At 39.3% G+C, this 23,365-nt stretch overlaps 1 protein-coding gene and 1 pseudogene across 1 annotated transcript; both read right to left on the bottom strand.

Moving 5' to 3' along the window:
• Positions 1–2,168: 2,168 nt before the first annotated feature.
• On the bottom strand, positions 2,169–5,637 carry LOC112176637 (annotated as a pseudogene).
• Positions 5,638–5,990: 353 nt separating this feature from the next.
• Positions 5,991–8,615, bottom strand: LOC112176638 (L-type lectin-domain containing receptor kinase IV.1). Its single transcript, XM_040510134.1, has 2 exons — positions 7,295–8,615; positions 5,991–7,031 (listed from the first exon to the last, which is right to left on the bottom strand). The coding sequence occupies exons 1-2, from the start codon at positions 8,509–8,511 to the stop codon at positions 6,266–6,268; spliced, it is 1,983 nt and encodes a 660-aa protein (XP_040366068.1). The 5' UTR covers positions 8,512–8,615; the 3' UTR covers positions 5,991–6,265.
• Positions 8,616–23,365: the final 14,750 nt, after the last annotated feature.

Genomic DNA, 23,365 nt, shown 5'->3' with positions numbered 1-23,365 from the left:
TAACTTAATGCTACAATAACATACCAGCAGTGCTACAATTCAATTCCCCATTTCCCAGAATAGATAATCATTACCAATTTGATCAAAATCACAGGGATTCCAATTTCACAAAGACGTCAAGAAATATAGGAATTCCAAAAGCCAGGGAGAAAAGAGAGAAACCTGGCCGACGCTTGAAAGTGTGAAGGGCGGGGGAGTTTGAACCTTCAAAAGTGATGCACATATAGAATATGAGGAAGGCAACTCTTGGTAGCAACACCCATCTCCACAGCAGCTCGCCAAGAAACACATACTTGGTTCCCCAAGGTAATCCGATATGCATAGCCTTTGTAAAATCAATAGCAAGATTTCTTGTGGGAGACCATTAGACCACCTCTCCTCTGCCTTTGAATCAGAGTAGTAGTAGTAGTATTTTCTGACCACTCTTCTAATTTTAATCAGCATCACTCTGAGCTTGTGGCCAGTAAGTTCCCGTCTGCACTTGGGACAAAGCAAGAGTATTGTATACACCACACAAACAACAGCAAGTACTCGACACACAATGAAGACAAGATTTCTCATAGTGAATTTTCATAGTCCACACTGATTCCGTTATCGATATTAACCGCCACACATCATCCACAGTGATGGAACCAGGTAACAGATAATTAAACTAATGAAGACAAGAGGATTGAACATTTTCAGAAGCAGGTTGCAAGCAGCAAACACAACAAATTGGTTTAAGAGAGAGCTTGAACAGAATGATATTCTGAACAAGGAGTATGATCATATAATTGATGCGGATGCACACAACAAAGAGAATCAAAATTAGTTAGCTAGGATTCATAAACTCATAAAGGAGTATAAAGTTAGCTGAATATACATTAGCTATGATATGGGGTTTATATAGGGTTTATTAACCAGATATGAGTAAGCTACAATACAAATTAGGAAACTCTTCATGTGATGAACACTTTTGCAAGAACAGATTACAAGCATTCCAACTTCAGAAAGGCATACAAATTAGGGAAATAGACACTGTACCAAATAGTCCAGATTTCAGTAAGAGTACCGCTTTTCTGTGAAATTCAGCAGGAAAGAAAGACGGCGGTGATACATGAATGTTGAGAAGATAAGGCGAAGATTTTCAATTGGTTTCCCATTACTTATAAAAGGCTATAAGAAATAATAAACTTTCAGAGGTGTTTACATATGCAAGCAGGCTTTTGATTCCAAGTTTGTGAACAAATATATACTTATTGCTTGGAATCAACGACCACCTGAAAGTAGTGCCGACTCTGGAACAGATGATGAATGGGAGAACTTATTGCCTAAGACCATCTCCAACGGAGTGGTCAAATCCACGTGGAGGGTAAAACGGTAACAAATGACTGATGAAACACTCCTCCAACCCATAGGTCATACACGTGGATTTGACATTGAGGCTTGCTCTGTCAAATTTGACAGCCCCAACTCTCTCTGTCTTTTATTTTTTTATTGTTTCTTTCATTCTCCCTCTTTCTTTCTCGCCTCTCTCTCTCTCTATCTCTCTCTCTCTCTCTCTCTCTTCCCTTCTGCGTTCTCACCTTTTATTCTGGAATTGAGGAGACAAATTCAAAGACTGGAGCTTTCTCAAGGAAACCCATACCCATTCGAAACTCAAGATGCTGATAATGATGGGAAAAGCGCGTTCTCCATCTTCTAATTATTATTACAGTAGCAGTGGCAGAAGAGGCATGCCATTTCTTCACTCTACTCCTCCTCTTCTTGTTGTTGCTGCTTTATTTCATTCTCACATCCTACCCAGACCAAAGCAACTCATAAAAAATTTTCATGAATCCTTCTGGGCTTTGATGGAATGGCAATTTGAGATCTGGGATTCGTGAAGGTGTAGAACATAAAGCTGAGAATCAAGCAAATTTTGATTGATCTGGGCTGTGATTGATCAATAATTTGGGAAGAATAGTCGGGTACCACTTGATTACATAAACAAAGAGAAGAGTAAAGAAGATCGTAGTTGGGTACCATTTGATTATAGAAAGGAAGACTGATCAATGGGTAGAGATGGGTGGGACTTGATTACAGAGAGAGAAAAGAAAGAAGATATCGAAAGAAACAGAAGCAGCAGAGAAAGAGATGAGGATGAGATATTTTTTTTATAAAAATTAATTATATTGAGAAAAACAAAATAAATAGAATAAAATATATTAAAATAACATACAATTTTGACATATCGGTTGGATTAAAATTAGGCAAAAATGAAGGTTGCCATGTCACATGTTAAATTTGAATTTGACACAAATTAAAAGAAAACTCCATTGGAGATGCTCTAAAGAAGACAGATACGACATAGCATAGTCATCAAAACCTTCACGGTGTCCAACCGTTAAGCCACTAGAAGAAAGCCTGAGGAGTGACAGTTCCGGCAAAGCAACATCACCAGCCAAGTACTGAACGACTTGTCGCATGCTTGGCCTTGCCGCTGGCTCCGAATGAGAGCACAAAAGCCCAAGCTTCAACACCAACTCCACTTCCTCAGCTACAAAATCATTACCAACACTCTGATCTCTTGCCTCAAGGATGTTACTCCTATTCCAACAAGAAAACACCCAATCAATCAATATCACATCTTCTGGACCCTGTGTCTTAATTGGCCTTTTTCCGCAAGCAACTTCTAGCAAAAATACCCCAAAAGCAAACACGTCGCTCCTCGTGGTGGCCCGACCTGTTCTTGCGTACTCTGGAGCTAGGTACCCAAGCGTTCCAACCATATAAGTAGTTTGAGGGTCTGTTCCATGGTCGTATAATCTTGCAAGCCCGAAATCTCCTAGCCTTCCATTCAATTGCCCATCTAGCAACACATTACTGGCCTTCACATCTCTATGAATCACAACCTGTTCCCATTCTTCATGAAGATAGAACAGCCCTGAAGCCACACCTGTGATGACTTTAAACCTCTGGCTCCAATTAAGGGTCAGCTCAGGTTGATCAAAGAGGTATTTGTCCAAGCTTCCATTAGGCATGTAGTCATAGACCAAAAGCAGCTCCCCTTTTCGCCTGCAAGCAAAGGCATTAAACATCTGTGTTAAAGGAAATATTTGTATACAAATGCTTATAGTGTCTCAAAATGTTTAAACTGTCAAGGAATGCAAATTAACACTTTATCATATATGGCCAAAATTCGCACATGGAGAGACAAACATATCTAAATATACATAATTTGATCACATCTCATGAAAACTCTGGACTAAGGTTGTGATAACATGACTTGAAGATTTTAGAGAAGAATAAGTAAGCAATATATCATTGCTATTTAACACTGGAGTTTAACATCAGAAACATAAATATCAAGAGAGTTGTATGAAAAAAAAAAAAACTAAAATGTACTGAAGTAAAACAGAGAACTAGAGAAATTTGGTGAATATATTATCAAAATTTGAAGACCATACCTGCAATATCCCAACAGTTGTACTAAATTGCGGTGACGAAGCCGGCCAATACTAGCAATTTATGCTACAAATTCCTTCATCCCCTGTCTTGATTCATGTGATACCCTCTTCACTGCAATCTCAATTTTAGAGGAGGGTAATAAACCTCTATAAATTTTACCAAATCCCCCAGTTCCCAAAAGCTCCTTTTCCCTAAACCCTTTGGTGGCAATATACAATTCTTTGTACTTAAACCTCTGAGGACCATACTCTAGCTCCCAATCTTCAAGCACTTCTGCAAACTTCCTCTTCCTATTTATGACATAAAGCACCCCAGAAACCACTAGCAATACTAAAATCACGGAAATCAGAGGCACACCAACAGTGAAAAGCATGGACCTCTTTTCACCTGCAATGCTAGGCAACTTGGGAAGTTTGGAAGCTGTAAGGTCTTGAGCTTGGCCATTCATCCTAAAGCTCCAACCCACTACAAAATGGGATGTGAGGAACGGACCAGTTGAAGAGGAAAAGCCAACATACATGGTTTTGTTGAGAATTGGGGAAAGGTCATATTTCAAAGACAAAAGTGGAGTTGGGGGTTTAGTTGCAACAGCAATTGGAGCCATAGTAACTTCAATTTGCTTCTTGGTACCATCGTATTCAACCCAAACTCTCATTTCTTTACGACTGATAAGAGTCAGGTTCTTGAAGTACCGACCATCAAAATAACCAGCTGGAGCAGCTTCGACAGAGTGCAAGCCATTGATGTCTATCCCAACATGGTTTTCATTGATGTCACTGAATTCCGCGTTCTGGATCGTGTCAAGCTCCACAGCAAAAACATGATTGGTGAAATTCCCATTGTTGGAGATGTTGAACAGGCCCATGTACTGGTTCGCCAGAGCTCCGGGGAGGCCTCTCGTCGGAGCGATGACAAAGGCGATTCCATGGCCGCTGAAAGTAGTGTACTCTGATTGGATGGCAAAGATAAAGTTGGTGGAGAAGGAGAAAGCGGAGTCGTTCTCTGAGTTCTTGAAGGTTACTGGGTTCGGGTAGAAGGCATGACCACTTCTATCATTTCTCTCTTTGGTGTGGTTCGTAAGCTTCAAGAGACCATTTGGTGTGATCTCTGCTATGCCGTCTAGACTGAGATTAAGACCAGAACGGCCATTGAAACCAGAATTGTAGATGAAATTGAGGTCTTGGGCTTGTGCTGGTACCAGACTAACAAGTAGTACTAGTAGAACAGAAAGCTTGACAAACATGGCTGTGAAGTTTCTGGACCTGCCTTCTTGGGTATTTATGGATCTAAACCCGCCAAAAATTAAGGAAAATCAAGGCATCTTGCCGATATCCGAGAAGAGTATATTCACAACTTTCACTACTCTAAGCCATCTATTAGAGTAGCTGCTCATCCTATCAAACGAAGAAGACGACGCAAACGAGCTCACAAAGTCATCAAACCCGGCTACATGGGACCCACTAGGCGGTCTCAGCTCCTCCGGAATCTCAGCCTCCCCCCATCCAGATACCTCATCACCAATCTCATATTGGGCCTGGCCCTCGGCCCATGGGCCGAGCACATCAACCCCAACTTCACCACCCTCACCAGTCACCACCATCACCTTCCGATTTCCGCCACGAATTCACTTAGACACTGTTTCGAATCGTTCGAGATTCGCTTCACGGCGACTAGAGTTTCGGAATTAGGGAGTGTTCCTTTTGAACACTTGGACGAACCCGCCTTCGCCGAGGAGCACTTGTCCTCTGAACCCTTTTGTGGCTTTTTTCAGTTCTTGGTAGGAGGATCTGTGTGGGCCGAGCTCGAGCTCCCATGACTCGATTGGCTCGGCGTCCTTGAGCTTCCTGATGAATAGTAGATGGATATGGAGATTACAGATAGAGTGAGAGCAATGGCTGCGACTGAGACTCCGATTTTCAGAGCTGTGTGATTTTTTCTGGGTATTGGAATTTTAGGAAGAGAGGCCAGATGAAGGGGTTGGGGCTGTCCATCAATCTTGAAGCTCCAGACAAGAGTGTAGTGGGACTGTGGGAGCTAGCAAGCAGACCTGTTAAAACTGAGAATCCAACATACATGAACTATTCGAATATGGGTGAGAGATCTACATGGAAAGAAATGAGTGGGGTTTTGGATTTGGAGGAGAATGGTGAGATTGTGATCGTGGTCTATCCAGGCTTGGATTGTTTTCCCACATTTTGAGCTCCTAATATTTTGATAGTTTTAAACTAAATTTCAGATAAAAAATAAATAGAGCATCTGATACTCTTATAACAAGCATCTCCAACAGCTTCCTATAATTTCTCTATTATAGAAAAGTAAAAATTAAAATTTTAAAAAAAAATTATACTCAAACTCCAACGAATTCTCTATTTTACAGATTTCATAATTCTTCTCTAAATCATTTCCTAAAATTTTACAGATTGCTGTAAATATAGGAAATTTTATTTTCTCTCTCATCGCTATCTCTATTTTAGGGATAATTATATGGAATCTGTTGGAGCAAAATAGTCAAACTTTTTTCCTAAAATAGAGAAAAATCAAAATATAGGAAATCTGTTAGAGTTGCTCTTATAATAGGATAAATAATACAAAGTATAGTCAAATTTCGACCAAGACAAAAGATTTTGCTCCGTTTAGCCCTATATTTTGGTGATAGGTTTTATAGGAACTGAACATACATTGCTTTTGTACAAAACCATATAAATAACGTGTTTCGGTGGTCCACGCTCACAAGTACTTTCCCAAAAAATAATATGAAAATTGAATAGAACATACATTCAGGTGCACAACCAATAAGCATGACTTGTGTTCGGTTGTGAATATACTTGATTTGGATTCAGCGACCACCTGAGAGGAGGGTCGACTCTGGAACGTATGAACACTTATATGCCATTTCAACATCCTCAGAACCTTCAACTTGCGCAAATGCTGAACCACTTGAAGAGAGCCGAAGAAGTGACAACTCCGGGAGAGCAATATCACCGTCCAAATACTGCATCACTTGTCGCATGCTTGGCCTAGCTACAGGCGGTGAACGAGAGCACAACAACGCAAGCTTCAGCACCAATTCCACTTCCTCAACTACAAAATCGTTACCCAAGTTTTGATCTCTTGCCTCTAGAATATTACCTTTATTCCAACACAAGAAAACCCGATCAGCCAAAATGATATCCTCCTCTGGTCCTTGTGTCTCTATTGGCCTTCTTCCACAGGCAACTTCGAGCAAAAATGCCCCGAAAGCAAACACGTCTGTGCTCGTGGTGGCCCGACCAGTTCTTGCATGCTCCGGGGCTAAATACCCAAGTGTGCCAGCTACATGAGTAGTTTGATGGTCTGTCCCATGGGCACATAATCTTGCAAGTCCAAAATCTCCTAGTCTTCCATTCAATTCCTGGTCTAGTAGCACATTGCTAGCCTTCACATCTCTGTGAATTACTACTTGTTCCCACTCTTCATGAAGATAAAACAACCCTGAAGCCACACCTTTGATGACTCTAAACCTCCGACTCCAGTTTAGAGTAATCTTCGGTTGGTTATAGAGGTACTTTTCCAAGCTACCATTAGGCATGTAGTCATAAACCAAAAGTAGTTCACCATTTCGCCTGCAAGCAAAGTAATTATTAATTTATTATGGATGTTAAAACAAAAATATACAAAAATACAAGTATCAAAAGAAATTGGGGATTGAAATTGACACTATTTTTCACAGACCGCACCTCCCTCCATCATTAATCTTTCAATAAACATGTGCATGGGGGTGGGGGCGGCTTGTAAGTAGTGCCATTTTCACCTCCCAAGAAATTATGTCAGCTCTTTTACAAACATAAAATGAAATTGGAAACAGAAAACCGAAACATTTCGATACCTGCAATAGCCCAAGAGTTGTACTAAATTCCGGTGACGAAGCCGGCCAAGGCTAACAATTTCGGCTACAAATTCCTTTATTCCCTGTCTTGATTTATGCGAAACCCTCTTCACAGCGATCTCAATCTTAGAGGTGGGTAAGATACCTCTATAGACCTCACCAAATCCCCCAACACCCAAGAGCACTTCCTTTCCAAACCCTTTAGTGGCTTTATACAATTCTTCGTATTTAAACCTTTGAGGCCCATACTCGAGCTCCCAATCTTCAAGTAGTTCTGCGTACTTCTTCCTTCTCATGACAAAAACCACAAGACAAATCGCTAGCAAAACTAAACTCACAGCCATCACAGGCACACCAAAGGTCAGAAGTTTAGACACTTTCTTGTCTCCTATACTAGGCAATTTGGGAAGCTGTGAAGGAACAAGTTCTTGAGCTTGGCCATTCATCCTAAAGCTCCAGCCCAAAATATAATGGAATGTTTTAATTGAGCCGGTGGATGCGGAGAAGCCAACATACATAATTTTGTTAAGAACTGGGGAAAGGTCATATTTTAAAGACAAGAGTGGAATTCGGGGTTTCTTACCAACATTAATCGGAGCCAAAGTAACATTAATTTGCTTCCGGGTACCATCATATTCGACCCAAACTTTCATTGGATTACCACTGATGAGGCTCAATTTCCTTGGGTACCTTCCGTCCTTAACGTAGTATCCTGCTGTTGCTGACTTTACAGAGTCCAATCCATTGATGTCGATCCCAACATGATTTTCATTGATGTCATTGAACTCAGCGCTCTGAATCGTGTCCAGCTCCACAGCAAAAACATGATTGCTCATATTCCCATTGTTGGAGGCATTGAAAAGGCCCAAGTACTGGCTTGGAAGAGCTCCGGGACGTCCTAGAGTTGGAGAGATAACAAAGGCGAGTCCATGGCCGCTGAGAGTTTTGTATTCTGATCTGATAGCGAAGACGAAAGTGGTAGAGAAGGAGAAAACTTCTGAACCGGATGATGAGTCATTTTTGAAGGTTACTGGCTTGGCGTAGAAGGTATGACTCGCTCGTTGCCTTATTCTCAATAAACCATCAACCATGACTCCCCCTCTGGGGCCATCTTGCCAAATATCTACACCAGACTCGAAACCATTGTAAATGAAGCTGATATCTTCAGCTGCTGCTACGACAATAACTACGAGAATTATTACAAGCTTGAAAAACATGGCTATACTAACAATGTTCTTGATTCCATCTCACTGGCGCCTTTTTGAACTTTCAGAACTTTCATTACAAGTCTTTGCATTCGGTGATCCGGTGATCAGATTCAATACCTACCAGCAAAAAAGTCAATGCTGCCAACATTATTTCGAGAAGAACATATTGAGTGGACATGATTAACACTTGGAGTCAACCGTTGACCGTCATTGTCACACACCACTCAAGTTACCAACGGAAACTGATTGGGAAAAAACTCCAGAGCAGCACACTTCAAAGAAATAAAAAACAACCCAATGAGTTTAGTCCGGTGAAAACATACTAGGCTGAAAGTGGAATGGATACCGTAGGACTTCTCCCGGTAATAGGAGGTCTCTAGTTCGAATCCCAACTTGTGAAAAACATCCCTTAAAGAGGGATCATACCCAAATTTCTCAAAAGATGCATATTATGAAATATCAATCAGCTTAAACTAAATTCTTTAATCATGGACGACCTTCCTTCAAAACCATAATTCCCTAAACAATTACTATTGCAATTCCCATCTTAAAAGTTTAAAACTAACATAAACTAAGTTGATGATGTGATTGATGTTATGTTAAGCTCATTCGTCATTAGCATGTGAGAAAGGTTGTAAATATGTGATGAGTATTATATTAGTATGTGTAGTCTGCACATAATAAGCACATTCAAGTGTTACATACTCAAGTCCAAAAAGAGACTGATCCGTCAAATGTAGTATGCTAAATAATTATGCTCCTATTAAGTTTTAACTATTGAGCAATACGAAACATGCGATGATGGTAGAACTCAAAAATGATATCGATGTAGTAAATTCTCATTGTACTAAAAACTTCATTATTATTTCTCAAGGCTTTAAAGGATCGAAGATGTGAAATTATTGAAAGCCAAACTATATACTTGTCTTCCTTAGGAACTGGGTAGAAATATTTGCATGTAAACTTTCTTTTCTTTGTGATCTCAAACAGTATTTCATCAACAAAATTTAATAAAAGAAATAACAAACACTAACAAAAAATAAGTAGATGATGTAATTGATGCTATGTTAAGCTCGGTCATTTGTCATTAGCATGTTAGAAAGGTTGTAAATATGTCAAAAGTATTATACACATAATAGATACATCCAAGTGTTACATGTCTATTAATGTACCAAATAGGCACAGCCAAAATAAAGAGATCGATGTGCTTATTATGTGTATTCTCCAAGTGTAACATACTTACTGTACCAAAAAATGTGTTACATAATCGAGTCAAAAAGATATTGATCCATGAAATGTAGTGTGCAAAATAATTATGCTCCCTATTAAGTTTTAACTAGCAACACACTTGTATTGAGCAATACGAAACAAGCTGGTAGGAGCGAAGGAGGAACTATCACCGGAAAAGGAGCGAAGGAGGAGCTATCACCGGCACCCCTCCTCCTCAGTGCGAGCTGGTAGATTTCTTCTCCTATTCGCGAGAGTTTCACTTGCTCAGATTTGTTGTTTTTGGTGAATTTCATTCCCTTTATTTAATTGGTTTTGTTTGCCTCAAGCACTGAATTTTCACACTGTATGCATCTTATTGTTTGGGTTCACAGGTTCTTTGCATATTACTCGGAGGCTTGACAGAACAATTGAGATTTCAAACCGCTGAGCTTCTCTCTATTTTGCATCAATATCAGAAAGTTACTTTCTTTTGGTAAGAACATCTAGTTTTAGTTAAACTTCTGTTCTTAAATCTTTTCAAGGTTGTTGTGGATACACTTTTGATTATTACTTAGATTTGGTAACTCCATTAGGATGAATAGAACTGGAAAAGATCAAAGTTCAAATACTGCACACCAGGTGCTTGATGATATGCCTCAAAGACAACAACCAAGCTGAACCAGTGGGCTATTCTATTATTTTCGAAAAACCTATACTTCTTTTTTTAATCTCAGTTTTTGACACCTTAAAGTAGACTCTTCAATGATCATTCTGAACTCAGTTTCATGAAAAACGGAATTAAAATGAGATAATTATGCTATTTTGAAGTTTGTATACTGTTTCCGGATTTCTGCAGAAATCAACATTTTATGTTACTTTGTATTCTTGTTTGACCATTCTTTAGATCTGCGAATGACATGAACTTTTGCGAAATAATAGCTTTACATGTCTACATCAAATCTGGAGAGTTGTGCTTCAAATCACTGAAAGAACAGTTGTTGGTGAATTTTTCTTTCTTCTTACCAGTTTTTTGAAAAATTTGGGGGTACTCTTGCAGCAACCTTGTTACAAAACAATTGATTTGAAAAATTTTCACACTTTTGTCATTCCTTAAACTTTAGTACATTAAGTTAGACATTTAAAGCATGCTTTGAAACTTAATCTTTAGTCCAACAAGCTTGTCCTGATTGAAAAGTAACAGCAAACTGTTTAGCTTTCAATCTATGTATTCTGTGCAAATTTGTTTGAAAGGCTCATTTGGTTTTGGGAAGTTAAACTTAGGAATCTGTTTGAAAGGATCATTTGGTCTCTTATAAACATCTAGAACATCCATCTAATGAGTCACTCTTAGTACTCTTTTTTGAGCCATGTAAACAATATAACCATGTCACTTTAAACTCCTATTGTGTTCAGCTTTGTGTCCTTTTATTTTTTATTTCTGTTTTGTTAGTTAGTCGATCATTTTATCCTTTCTGTTGGACTGATCTGTCTTGTTGCTTGGAAAGTGTCCTCAAAGCGTACATGTGATTCTCAGATTTTAGACCATTTAATTGTCAATTATTGTGATATTCTTCAACAGCAGGTTATATTTACTAAATTTGGATTTGAACTTATTTATTATTGTGATATTCTTCAACACCAGGTTATAACTATCTTTTCTTTTGTCATCAACTTTAATATAATTGCTAAGGTTAAAGTGTGGACATGGATATGTGGTTCTGTTGAATAGTTTGTCATTATTTAATTAGACACTAACACATGGTTTGCGTACCAGGTTTTAGTTGATGGAGAGTGGATTGCGATATTCTGAACATAAGTACTACGATTCTCTCATGGATCTGAACAGTGAGGAAGGATCTATCAATGGAAGTTCAGATGCAGATATGGAAGACACAGATTTTACAAAAGAGGAAGATATGCAGGATTTCACATTATTCAGGGGGAAGCCATATCAGGATTTGACATTAGATGATTTGAAGGAAGTTGAGTTTAATACGATTGAGGAGGTCGACAGATTCTACAATTACTATTCATTGGCAAAGGGGTTCAGTATGAGGAAGTATAAGCAGGACAAGAACCGTGCAGGTACACTGATCATTCGAAGGCAGCTTGTGTGTTCGAGGCAAGGATAGAGAAAACAATCCTTCTTTTGTTTGTTCTTGCAAACTATTCGAGTCTGATGGAATTCCTTGTTGTCACATTTTTGCTGTCATAAAAAATGAGCAGATTACAACATTACCAGAATCCTTGGTGAACAAGAGGTGGACTAAAGAGGCCATGGTTAGGAAGACCTTGTCAACTTTTAAGGAGGTTCCTGACAAATATGTGCAGATTGCACGGTATGGTGAATTGATGTCCCAATGTGCTAAATTCTGCCATCGTGCATCCTATAGCGATGAGGGCTATGATGAGATGAGGGAAGCTTTGAATCTTCTCACCATCCGCTCAGAAGAGTATAGTGCAGGAATCCTAGATGACCTGGAGGATGAGCACTTTGAGGGTCTGCATCCCAATGTCATCAAGGACCCAGTCGTGTGTAGGACAAAAGGATCAAAACACACTAATGCGGAATGCAGGGAACATTTTAGTTCCAATGATCAACCCAAAGTAGGTGGAAAATGCACAAAATGTCAACAACGGGGACACAACAAGCGAACTTGTGGGAGGGAAAACAAATTGGGTGCTTCTGATGCCAAGAGTCCCACACCAACTAAGGTTGTATCTGTTACATGTAGTGAAGGTTTAGAGGATGATGTTTATGATGATGGCACAAGTGACGTCAATTTTGATGAATTCAAAGATGGCGAATTCACTAAAAGACAGTCCTCGAATTTGATGCGTCACGTGGAAGAAGTTCGCCCATTCGAGTTTTTTGCTGGGTATGATATAAGTGAAAATGAAGGTTCTAACACAAACTGTACCAGAGTTCCCAATTTCTTTCAACATTTCAGGCCCTTCCCCAACGATGAGGGCTACGACGGTGCGTCACACAGTGATGACAATTAATATTTTGACTCCAGGTACCAGTTCAGTTCTAATAAGTAAATGTATGATAATTATTGCTGCAATTATCAAATTTTTTGATACGTAATTGTTATAGTTGCGGTGTTATGACTTTTGTATCAGCTCTGTTTAAACTGGTTCACTAGAGTGGTAGTTTCATTTCAGGTGGTGTGTTGGGTAGCTAGGGTATTTTTGCGTTTTGGTTTGCACTGTATCTATCGTCTTTGTCTGTTTTGCTATAATGCCTTTCTTTTGATGGTTGAGTTAATTTTTTTAGTCTTATTGATTTCTGAATTTAAAATAGAACTCCGTAATTGCTTTTGGTTGCCTTAGTAAATTGATGCATGTTTCTTTACACTTATTGTTTGTGTTTACAGTTCAAATTTGAATTGATATATGTTTCTTCACACTTATTGTTTGTGTTTGCAGTTCAAATTTGAAGCATGAGATAGCTGCATTTTTCTTTCTTTTGAAAAATGAAGGCCTCTCTTGTTTTTCTTACTTGAGTTTATATGTGATAGCTGAAATTTACTTTCCTTAAATGTGTTTTACAGATTTGAATTTGTTGAGTCTGCTTAATGATCTTTGTAGATTAGTCATCAGCAAATATTGGTTGTTTTAGTTTGTTCTGCTTTGTTTATGCCTTGATAGGTTTTTGCTCTATTGCTGATTATCAATAATTGATTGTAGTTTTACATAGTTGTAGTTTGGGTGTATTGCAATCCAGGTTTCCTAGTCACAGTAGTTTAGTTTAGTTTAGTTTTTTTTTTTTTTTTTGTCTGCGGTAGTTAGTCTACAGATTGTAAACATTGCGTAGCTTTAGCAATTGGCAAATTCCATCAATTACCTGCATCAACGTTGTTTTCTTTTTTATATTACTTTGAGTTTTTAAAAGGCATTGACGTTTGGTTATTCTAAATGAGTATGAAAAGAAAGTTTTTCTAGTCTCAAGTAGCTTTCTTCATTGAAAAAACCGTTAGTTATTCTATCTGTGATTACTTGAGTTTATATGTGATATCTGGAATTGTGCTTTTTATTGATTTAGTACTGTTTCCATCGTTGTTTCTGGAATTAGTCTTGTGAATGTGAGGTTTCCTATCAATATCAATGCTTTATGAGATTATGATTTGGGTGGATAGTTTGATTCCTTCTTCTTCTTCTTTTTTTTTTTTTTCCATCTCTAAGTTTCACATATGTTTATTTGTAGCTAGTAAGAGCAAGCATTTGCTCATTGAACCTGCTTCATTTCTCCAGGCACCTATTCTTGAGATGTTTAGGTTTCTGCTAAATCACATCCATTTTGCAAATGGCAACTTCAAATCAGCACCAGAGGATAAAAGAAACGTACTTTTCTTTTTAAGCCAGAGCGATTGAATGCACACTCTCTATTTGTTTAAAAGAATTATTTTGGTTCTGCTGGATTCAGTGCTACATGCACTTGAAGGCTTCATGTTTTCAGCTTGGACCCCAAAAATAAGTCTGTTTACTTGCAAAACAGTTTTGAAATTCGTAGATTATAACATTAACATTAAATTGTGTATGAGGTTCGCAATAAGAAACTTCGATGTTTGTTTTTGATCGAAAGCAAATTCATGTTTAAAATGTGTGGTTTACATTCATTCAAGTATTCAACGAAAATTCATTTTTATCAACTATTTCATTATGTGTTGCTGTCATTGAATAGGAAAAATTATGTCATTGTGTTCTTGAAATTTTTCAAGATGTAGTATAAGCCTCTTATTCCTCTTGTTTAAAATTAGCTTTTGATGCTCTTATTGCTTCACTTTATTGCTGCAGCTGAGGCTCACTACTTTCAATTGTTTTCATTCTCTATCTACATTTAGTTGTATCAATTTTCTGAATTCAAGTGTCATCCATATTATCTCTTCATTGGTGTTTGAAATAACTGGCCATATAAATATGAAAATATGGTTTTCTGTTAAATTACATTTTTCTCTTTTTGTGGTCGGATATTTTGAGCAAGTGTGGTGTGAAATTTTGGGACGATTTTTCTCATATGACAGATTATACTTTTCTGCAGGTTGCTTTCCAAAGTACAGGAAATGGTTCGGTCAGGATTGACAAAGTGTTTAGGGATGAGTCTTTGAAAAATCTATAATTGTCAGTTGTTTTGGTGGACATGAAGGAAAATGTTCCAGTAAATGAACAGTATGGATGTGTAGTTCTAGGATACTTTATGTTCAGGACAATGGGTTTTATGGAAATAACAATGACCTTTCGAGTTCAGACTGCTGTTGTTTTTGTATGTTACCTCATGGAGGATTCATTTCAAAACTTCCCACTAATGTTACCTTATGGATAGTAGGTTTAATGTGTTTCCATTCAATACTATTGCTCTTGTGTTTATGATTTATGGTTGTCATATTTTCAGTTCTATATCTATTTAATAGAAAATTTGTTGAACAATAATATGGCAACAGTAGAAACTAGGGAGTAGGGAATAATAAAGCTCTGCAATCAATGAGATACTATGTTGTGTTATTTCTGGTTCTCTGTTTCAATAAATCTTGTTTCTTTTTTTCCGGTTTTTTTTTTTCCTTTTTTTTTTTTCATCAAATCATCACTTCAAAATTGTGCACTATTAGGATAGTAGTTTGCGCTTTCTGATAGTTTGGAGAAGAATGAGGTTATTTCAATTCAAGCAGCTAAGAAAATCCAGGGTGAAGAAGTTCCAAAGTTAGAAAATGCAATACATTCAATTCAGCGTACAGATCAAGTAACTTCCCTCCTATATTGAAACATGCAACCTCCATAATTTGAATATAAGACATTTTGATAATCCACATTTCACATATAATCAGCCCCCTTACATAGACTAGGCAAAATCTGACCGACGATATGACTAGTTTTAGGCACTAACATCCCGTGTTAGATTGGTGTCTTGACAAAAATATAATTCCGTGAATTCACAAAATACATGTCGGCAGTGGGCAACACTAACTGATCATTTCATTCGGACTGTCGGAGTGACCATTTTCTCTTGATTAGGCTTGGTACCACTGGGGTTGGAATCCTCAGAGACATCTATGACTGCAGATGCTATATGACCTGGCTTTCCTTGCACAGTTCCCCTCCAAAGAGCCAATGCATGGTCCACCTTTACATGCAAATCAGGTACATCATTTCTTTGATGAAGAAGACACTCCAACACCAAATCAGGTACATCATTTCTTTGATGAAGAAGACACTCCAACACCATGTTGTGTTTTTGGCTCGTTGATACAATCTGAAAATTAGGGTTCAGAATTCAAATCCAAGTCTAGAAAGGAAAGAGGTTTGCGCGCAGCTTTTCTATAAGTTCTAGGAAAGTTAGTCTTTCAAGTTCTATTAGGATTTGTATTAAAGGTTTAGTCTATTAGGATTAGGAATCCTAATTGTATATTGTATCAGCAGCCTCTATGCCCTATAAATAGGAGCTGCAGTCAGTTTTCTGGAATAGGGAAGACAGAAAGTGCAGAAAACTGAGAGTCAAGGTGATAGAGAGATAAGAACTAGTCTGAGGGGTTTGAGGGTTCTGCAATAAGTACTTGTAAACACCTAAATTCTTCATAGTGCTAGTGAATCTCTCAAGAGAGATCACGAAGTGGACGTAGGCTAAAGTTTTGGCTGAACCACTATAAAATCTGCTGTGTTGTTTCTGTTTTCAGTTCATCTATTTTCTGATTTTGCTTAAGTAAAACACAAAGATCCTAAAGGGGGCTTACACTATAAGTGGTATCAGAGCTTAGGCTCAAGGTGTTTTGCGATGGTGAACGGCAAAGTCATTGTCGAAGCAGGAGATGTGAAACCGTCCATTAAGCCCTTTAATGGCAAGGACAACTTCACGCTTTGGCAAAGGAAGATGAAGAACGTTCTGGTTCAGCAAGAGGTTGATGAGGCAATTGGAGATAAGCCTGCAACAATGACTGAAGCAGATTATACGAAGAAGAATAAGAAAGCAAAGAGCTCCATTGAGCTGCATCTTGCTGATAATGTCTTGCTTCATATTGGTGAGAATATGACTGCAAAGGAAGCATGGGAGAAGCTTGAAAGCGTCTACAGGGGTAAAACTATCAGCAGCAAGTTGCTCTTGAAGGAGCAGCTCTTTGGCCTCAAGATGGAGGAAGGGGATGATCTTAATGATCACATATGCAACTTTCAGAATTGCATATCAAACTTGGAGAAGGTTGGAGCAAAGATGGATGACGAAGACACGGCTGTCATGTTACTTCATTCGCTTCCACCTTCATTCAAGCACTTCAAAACCACCATGATATTCAAAGATAGTATCACACTTTCTAAAGTGTGTGAGAACCTGGAATCATATGTCAAAATGGACAAAGAAGAAGAAAGTTCTCAAGCACGGGGACTTCATGTCAGAGGCAAGGAGAGAGGAAGGTCCAGGAATAGAGGTGGTGGATTTGAAGAAAGAGGCAGGTCAAAATCCAAGGGGAAAGGCAAAGAAAAGAAGAATGGTTGCTTCGAATGTGGTTCACTTGACCACTGGAAAAGGAATTGCAAACAATGGAATGAGAGAAAAGCGCAGATGTTAGGAGAAAGTTCCAAGTCAGCCAATGTCGTTGCTGGAAATTATAGTGACGATGGAGAACTTCTTGCAGTAACAACCAGCTCCAGCGCGCTTAAATATTGGACCTTGGATACAGCCTGCACATTTCATATGTGTGCACACAGAGATTGGTACGACACATATGAAGAGAGGAACACCGGGGAAGTGTTGATGGGAGATGATTCACCTTGTAGGATCATGGGAATCGGAACAGTAAAGATCAAGATGCATGATGGAATTGTCAGAACGCTGGGAAACGTCCGACATGTCCCTAAATTGAGCAGAAATCTGATTTCATTAAGCACTTTGGATAGGGCTGGATTTTGGTATAAATCTGAAAAAGGACAGCTCAAGGTAGGAAAGGGACAAATGGTCTACATGAGGAGTGTGATGCAACCAGATAACATGTATAAACTTACGGGTTCTACGGTGGTTGGTGGAGCTGCAGTTTGTACAGAGGAAGACAAGACTGAGCTTTGGCATAAACGGCTAGGGCACATGAGTCAAAGAGGGTTGCAGGAATTACACAAAAGGGATCAGCTGGAAGGTGTAATGAGCTGCAAACTTGAATTTTGCAAGTATTGCACACTCGGAAAGCAGACCAAGGTGACGTTCAATGTGGGCAGCAGTGAGAACAAATCCAAAGGAGTATTGGACTATATTCACACAGATGTTTGGGGGCCTACACCAACAAAATCAAAGGGTGGAGCCAAATACTTTGTCTCTTTCATAGATGATTTTTCAAGGAAGGTTTGGGTATATTTTATAAAAACTAAAGACCAGGTTTTCACAAAGTTCAAGGAGTGGAAAGCTGAGGTTGAAAACCAAACAGGCAGAAAAATCAAGTGTTTGAGAAGCGACAATGGAGGTGAATATAGGGATAATCAGTTCTTACAGCTGTGCAAGGATGCAGGCATCACAAGACACTTTACTGTTAAGAAGACTCCTCAACAAAATGGTGTTGCAGAAAGGATGAACAGAACTCTCATGGAGAGAGAAAGAAGCATGAGACTTCATGCAGGGTTGCCTGAAACTTTTTGGGCAGAAGCGGTTAATCATGCATGTTATTTGATTAATCGATCACCTTCTAGGGCTATTAACTTCAAGTGTGCAGAGGAGGTATGGTCTGGAAAGCCCGTTGATTATTCCAACTTGAGAGTGTTTGGTTGCAGTGCTTATGCACATATTCCCAGCAATGAAAGAACCAAACTGAAACCAAAGTCCCGTGAGTGCTTGTTCATCGGCTTTGAAAAAGGGGTGAAAGGTTATAAGTTGTGGGATATAGTCAACGACAAAAAGGTGATCAGCAGGGATGTAATCTTTGATGAGAAGACTATGCCATTGAATGAGGAGGTTAATAGCAAGAAGGAGAAGATGGTTGTTGTTGAAGAAGAAGCAATCAAGATTTCATTAGCTAGACCATCGGATGAAGATTCCCAAGTTCAGGTGGAGCAAATTGAGCGAGTAGGGAATGATCAAGGAGCTATTGAAGAAACAGAGCAGCAACAACAGTCACCAGTTAGGGCTCAGGTGGAGCAATCCCCACAGAGGGGTCGAAATTCCCCTATCCCACAAGCACCTGAGTCATTTAAAAGAAGCATAGCACTTGACAAACCTAAGAGGAATCCAAGAAAGATACAAAGGTTTGGATTCGAACCGGAAGAAGATGTGAGTCATGCTCTGAGTATAAGTCAAGGAGATCCAACTACTTATCAAGATGCCATAGAAAGTGAAGAACGGGCAGGTTGGATTGGTGCTATGACAGAAGAGATGGAATCTTTGCATAAGAATTCCGTGTGGGAGTTGGTTCCTAAACCCAAAGAAAGAAAACTTGTTGGCTGCAAGTGGGTGTTTAGGAAGAAAGAAGGAGTACATGATGCTGATGCCATTAAGTACAAAGCACGTTTGGTGGCAAAAGGGTATTCGCAGAAAGAGGGAGTGGATTATGACGAGATTTTCTCTCCGGTCGTCAAACACACTTCAATTCGGTTATTGTTGTCTATAGCAGCTCAGTATGATATGGAGATTGAGCAGATGGATGTGAAAACTGCGTTTCTTCATGGGGACCTCGAAGAAGACATTTATATGTCGCAGCCGGAGGGTTTTGTTGAAACAGGAAAAGAGGATCTGGTTTGTCGGTTAAGGAAGTCCCTATATGGACTTAAGCAATCACCAAGGCAGTGGTACAAGCGTTTCGACACATACATGCTGAAAATAGGCTACACAAGATGCCTATATGACTGCTGCGTTTACTACCATGTATTCGAAGATGGGGAGATTATTCTACTACTTTTGTATGTAGATGACATGCTAATTGCATGCAAGGATATGTCGAAAATTCAAGAGCTTAAGAAGAAATTGGGAGCTGAATTCGACATGAAGGATCTAGGAGCTGCACAAAAGATCCTTGGAATTGAAATAAGGCGGGATAGAAAAGTTGGGAAAATTTGGCTGTCACAAGAAAAGTACATTCTGAGGGTACTTGAACGCTTCAACATGGATGGAGCTAAGGTTGTTTCTATCCCATTAGCTGCACATTATCAGTTAAGTGCAAAGCAAAGGCCATCAAGTCAAAAAGAGATTGATGTGATGAAGGATGTTCCATATGCAAGTGCAGTAGGGTGTCTCATGTATGCAATGATCTGCACAAGACCAGATTTAGCTCAAGCATTGAGCGTTGTCTCTAAATACATGTCAAATCCGGGTAAGCCCCACTGGGAAGCAGTAAAGTGGATTTTAAGGTATTTAAAAGGGACTAGGCAGCTTGGAATCATGTTTGAGAGGAAACAAGAAGTAGCATGTGTGGCTGGTTTTGTGGATGCAGATTATGCAGGAGACTTAGATAGAAGGAGGTCCACAACAGGTTATGTTTTTACTTGTGGAGGAGGACCTGTGAGCTGGAAATCAACTCTTCAAGCAGTCACAGCTCTATCTACTACTGAGTCAGAATATATGGCATTAACAGAAGCTTCAAAGGAAGCTATTTGGTTGAATGGGCTGGCAAGTGAATTTGGAATTCACCAAGAAAGCGTGGTAGTGAAGTGTGACAGTCAAAGTGCCATTCACTTGGCAAAGAATCAAGTGTTTCATGCAAGGACGAAACACATTGATGTTCGTTATCACAGGATCAGAGATTGGGTAGAATCTGAAAATATTATTGTGGAGAAGGTTCACACAAATGACAATGCTGCAGATTGTCTTACCAAGCCCGTTGCTGTAGAGAAGTTTAAGCATTGCTTGAACTTGCTCAGTGTCACAACATGCTGAGTTGTGGTGGAGCACCTCCTCACTTGAGGTGCGTTGAGGCAAGAAGAGTCTTGCCAAGGTGAAGGTTCTTGAAGGTTTGTTCGGGATTACTTCAAGAAGTTCAAGACATCCTGAAGGTTGCAGCAATTGTTTTGGTATCAACTCACCAAGGTGGAGATTGTTGTGTTTTTGGCTCATTGATACAATCTGAAAATTAGGGTTCAGAATTCAAATCCAAGTCTAGAAAGGAAAGAGGTTTGCGCGCAGCTTTTCTATAAGTTCTAGGAAAGTTAGTCTTTCAAGTTCTATTAGGATTTGTATTAAAAACTTAGTCTATTAGGATTAGGAATCCTAATCCCATGTTGTATCAGCAGCCTCTATGCCCTATAAATAGGAGCTGCAGTCAGTTTTCTGGAATTAAGACAGAAAGTGCAGAAAACTGAGAGTCAAGGTGATAGAGAGATAAGAACTAGTCTGAGGGGTTTGAGGGATCTGCAATAAGTACTTGTAAACACCTAAATTCTTCATAGTGCTAGTGAATCTCTCAAGAGAGATCACGAAGTGGACGTAGGCTAAAGTTTTGGCTGAACCACTATAAAATCTGCTGTGTTGTTTCTGTTTTCAGTTCATCTATTTTCTGATTTTGCTTAAGTAAAACACAAAGATCCTAAAGGGGGCTTACACAATAACAAGCACCTGAGTCATTTAAAAGAAGCATAGCACTTGACAAACCTAAGAGGAATCCAAGAAAGATACAAAGGTTTGGGTTCGAACCGGAAGAAGATGTGAGTCATGCTCTGAGTATAAGTCAAGGAGATCCAACTACTTATCAAGATGCCATAGAAAGTGAAGAACGGGCAGGTTGGATTGGTGCTATGACAGAAGAGATGGAATCTTTGCATAAGAATTCCGTGTGGGAGTTGGTTCCTAAACCCAAAGAAAGAAAACTTGTTGGCTGCAAGTGGGTGTTTAGGAAGAAAGAAGGAGTACATGATGCTGATGCCATAAAGTACAAAGCACGTTTGGTGGCAAAAGGGTATTCGCAGAAAGAGGGAGTGGATTATGACGAGATTTTCTCTCCGGTCGTCAAACACACTTCAATTCGGTTATTGTTGTCTATAGCAGCTCAGTATGATATGGAGATTGAGCAAATGGATGTGAAAACTGCGTTTCTTCATGGGGACCTCGAAGAAGACATTTATATGTCGCAGCCGGAGGGTTTTGTTGAAACAGGAAAAGAGGATCTGGTTTGTCGGTTAAGGAAGTCCCTATATGGACTTAAGCAATCACCAAGGCAGTGGTACAAGCGTTTCGACACATACATGCTGAAAATAGGCTACACAAGGTGTCTATATGACTGCTGCGTTTACTACCATGTATTCGAAGATGGGGAGATTATTCTACTACTTTTGTATGTAGATGACATGCTAATTGCATGCAAGGATATGTCGAAAATTGAAGAGCTTAAGAAGAAATTGGGAGCTGAATTCGACATGAAGGATCTAGGAGCTGCACAAAAGATCCTTGGAATTGAAATAAGGCGGGATAGAAAAGCTGGGAAAATTTGGCTGTCACAAGAAAAGTACATTCTGAGAGTACTTGAACGCTTCAACATGGATGGAGCTAAGGTTGTTTCTATCCCATTGGCTGCACATTATCAGTTAAGTGCAAAGCAAAGGCCATCAAGTCAAAAAGAGATTGATGCGATGAAGGATGTTCCATATGCTAGTGCAGTAGGGTGTCTCATGTATGCGATGATTTGCACAAGACCAGATTTAGCTCAAGCATTGAGCGTTGTCTCTAAATACATGTCAAATCCGGGTAAGCCCCACTGGGAAGCAGTGAAGTGGATTTTGAGGTATTTAAAAGGGACTAGGCAGCTTGGAATCATGTTTGAGAGGAAACAAGAAGTAGCATGTGTGGCTGGTTTTGTGGATGCAGATTATGCAGGAGACTTAGATAAAAGGAGGTCCACAACAGGTTATGTTTTTACTTGTGGAGGAGGACCTGTGAGCTGGAAATCAACTCTTCAAGCAGTCACAGCTCTATCTACTACTGAGGCAGAATATATGGCATTAACAGAAGCTTCAAAGGAAGCTATTTGGTTGAATGGGCTGGCAAGTGAATTTGGAATTCACCAAGAAGGCGTGGTAGTGAAGTGTGACAGTCAAAGTGCCATTCACTTGGCAAAGAATCAAGTGTTTCATGCAAGGACGAAACACATTGATGTTCGCTATCACAGGATCAGAGATTGGGTAGAATCTGGAAATATTATTGTGGAGAAGGTTCACACAAATGACAATGCTGCAGATTGTCTTACCAAGCCCGTTGCTGTAGAGAAGTTCAAGCATTGCTTGAACTTGCTCAGTGTCACAACATGCTGAGTTATGATGGAGCACCTCCTCACTTGAGGTGCGTTGAGGCAAGAAGAGTCTTGCCAAGGTGAAGGTTCTTGAAGGTTTGTTCGGGATTACTTCAAGAAGTTCAAGACATCCTGAAGGTTGCAGCAATCGTTTTGGTATCAACTCACCAAGGTGGAGATTGTTGTGTTTTTGGCTCGTTGATACAATCTGAAAATTAGGGTTCAGAATTCAAATCCAAGTCTAGAAAGGAAAGAGGTTTGCGCGCAGCTTTTCTATAAGTTCTAGGAAAGTTAGTCTTTCAAGTTCTATTAGGATTTGTATTAAAGGTTTAGTCTATTAGGATTAGGAATCCTAATTGTATATTGTATCAGCAGCCTCTATGCCCTATAAATAGGAGCTGCAGTCAGTTTTCTGGAATAGGGAAGACAGAAAGTGCAGAAAACTGAGAGTCAAGGTGATAGAGAGATAAGAACTA

This window comes from Rosa chinensis, chromosome 7, assembly GCF_002994745.2.
Source record: "Rosa chinensis cultivar Old Blush chromosome 7, RchiOBHm-V2, whole genome shotgun sequence".
Taxonomy (NCBI): Eukaryota; Viridiplantae; Streptophyta; class Magnoliopsida; order Rosales; family Rosaceae; genus Rosa; species Rosa chinensis.
The sequence above is the reverse complement of the archived record's forward strand: the minus strand, read 5'-3'. Positions and strand labels throughout refer to the sequence as shown.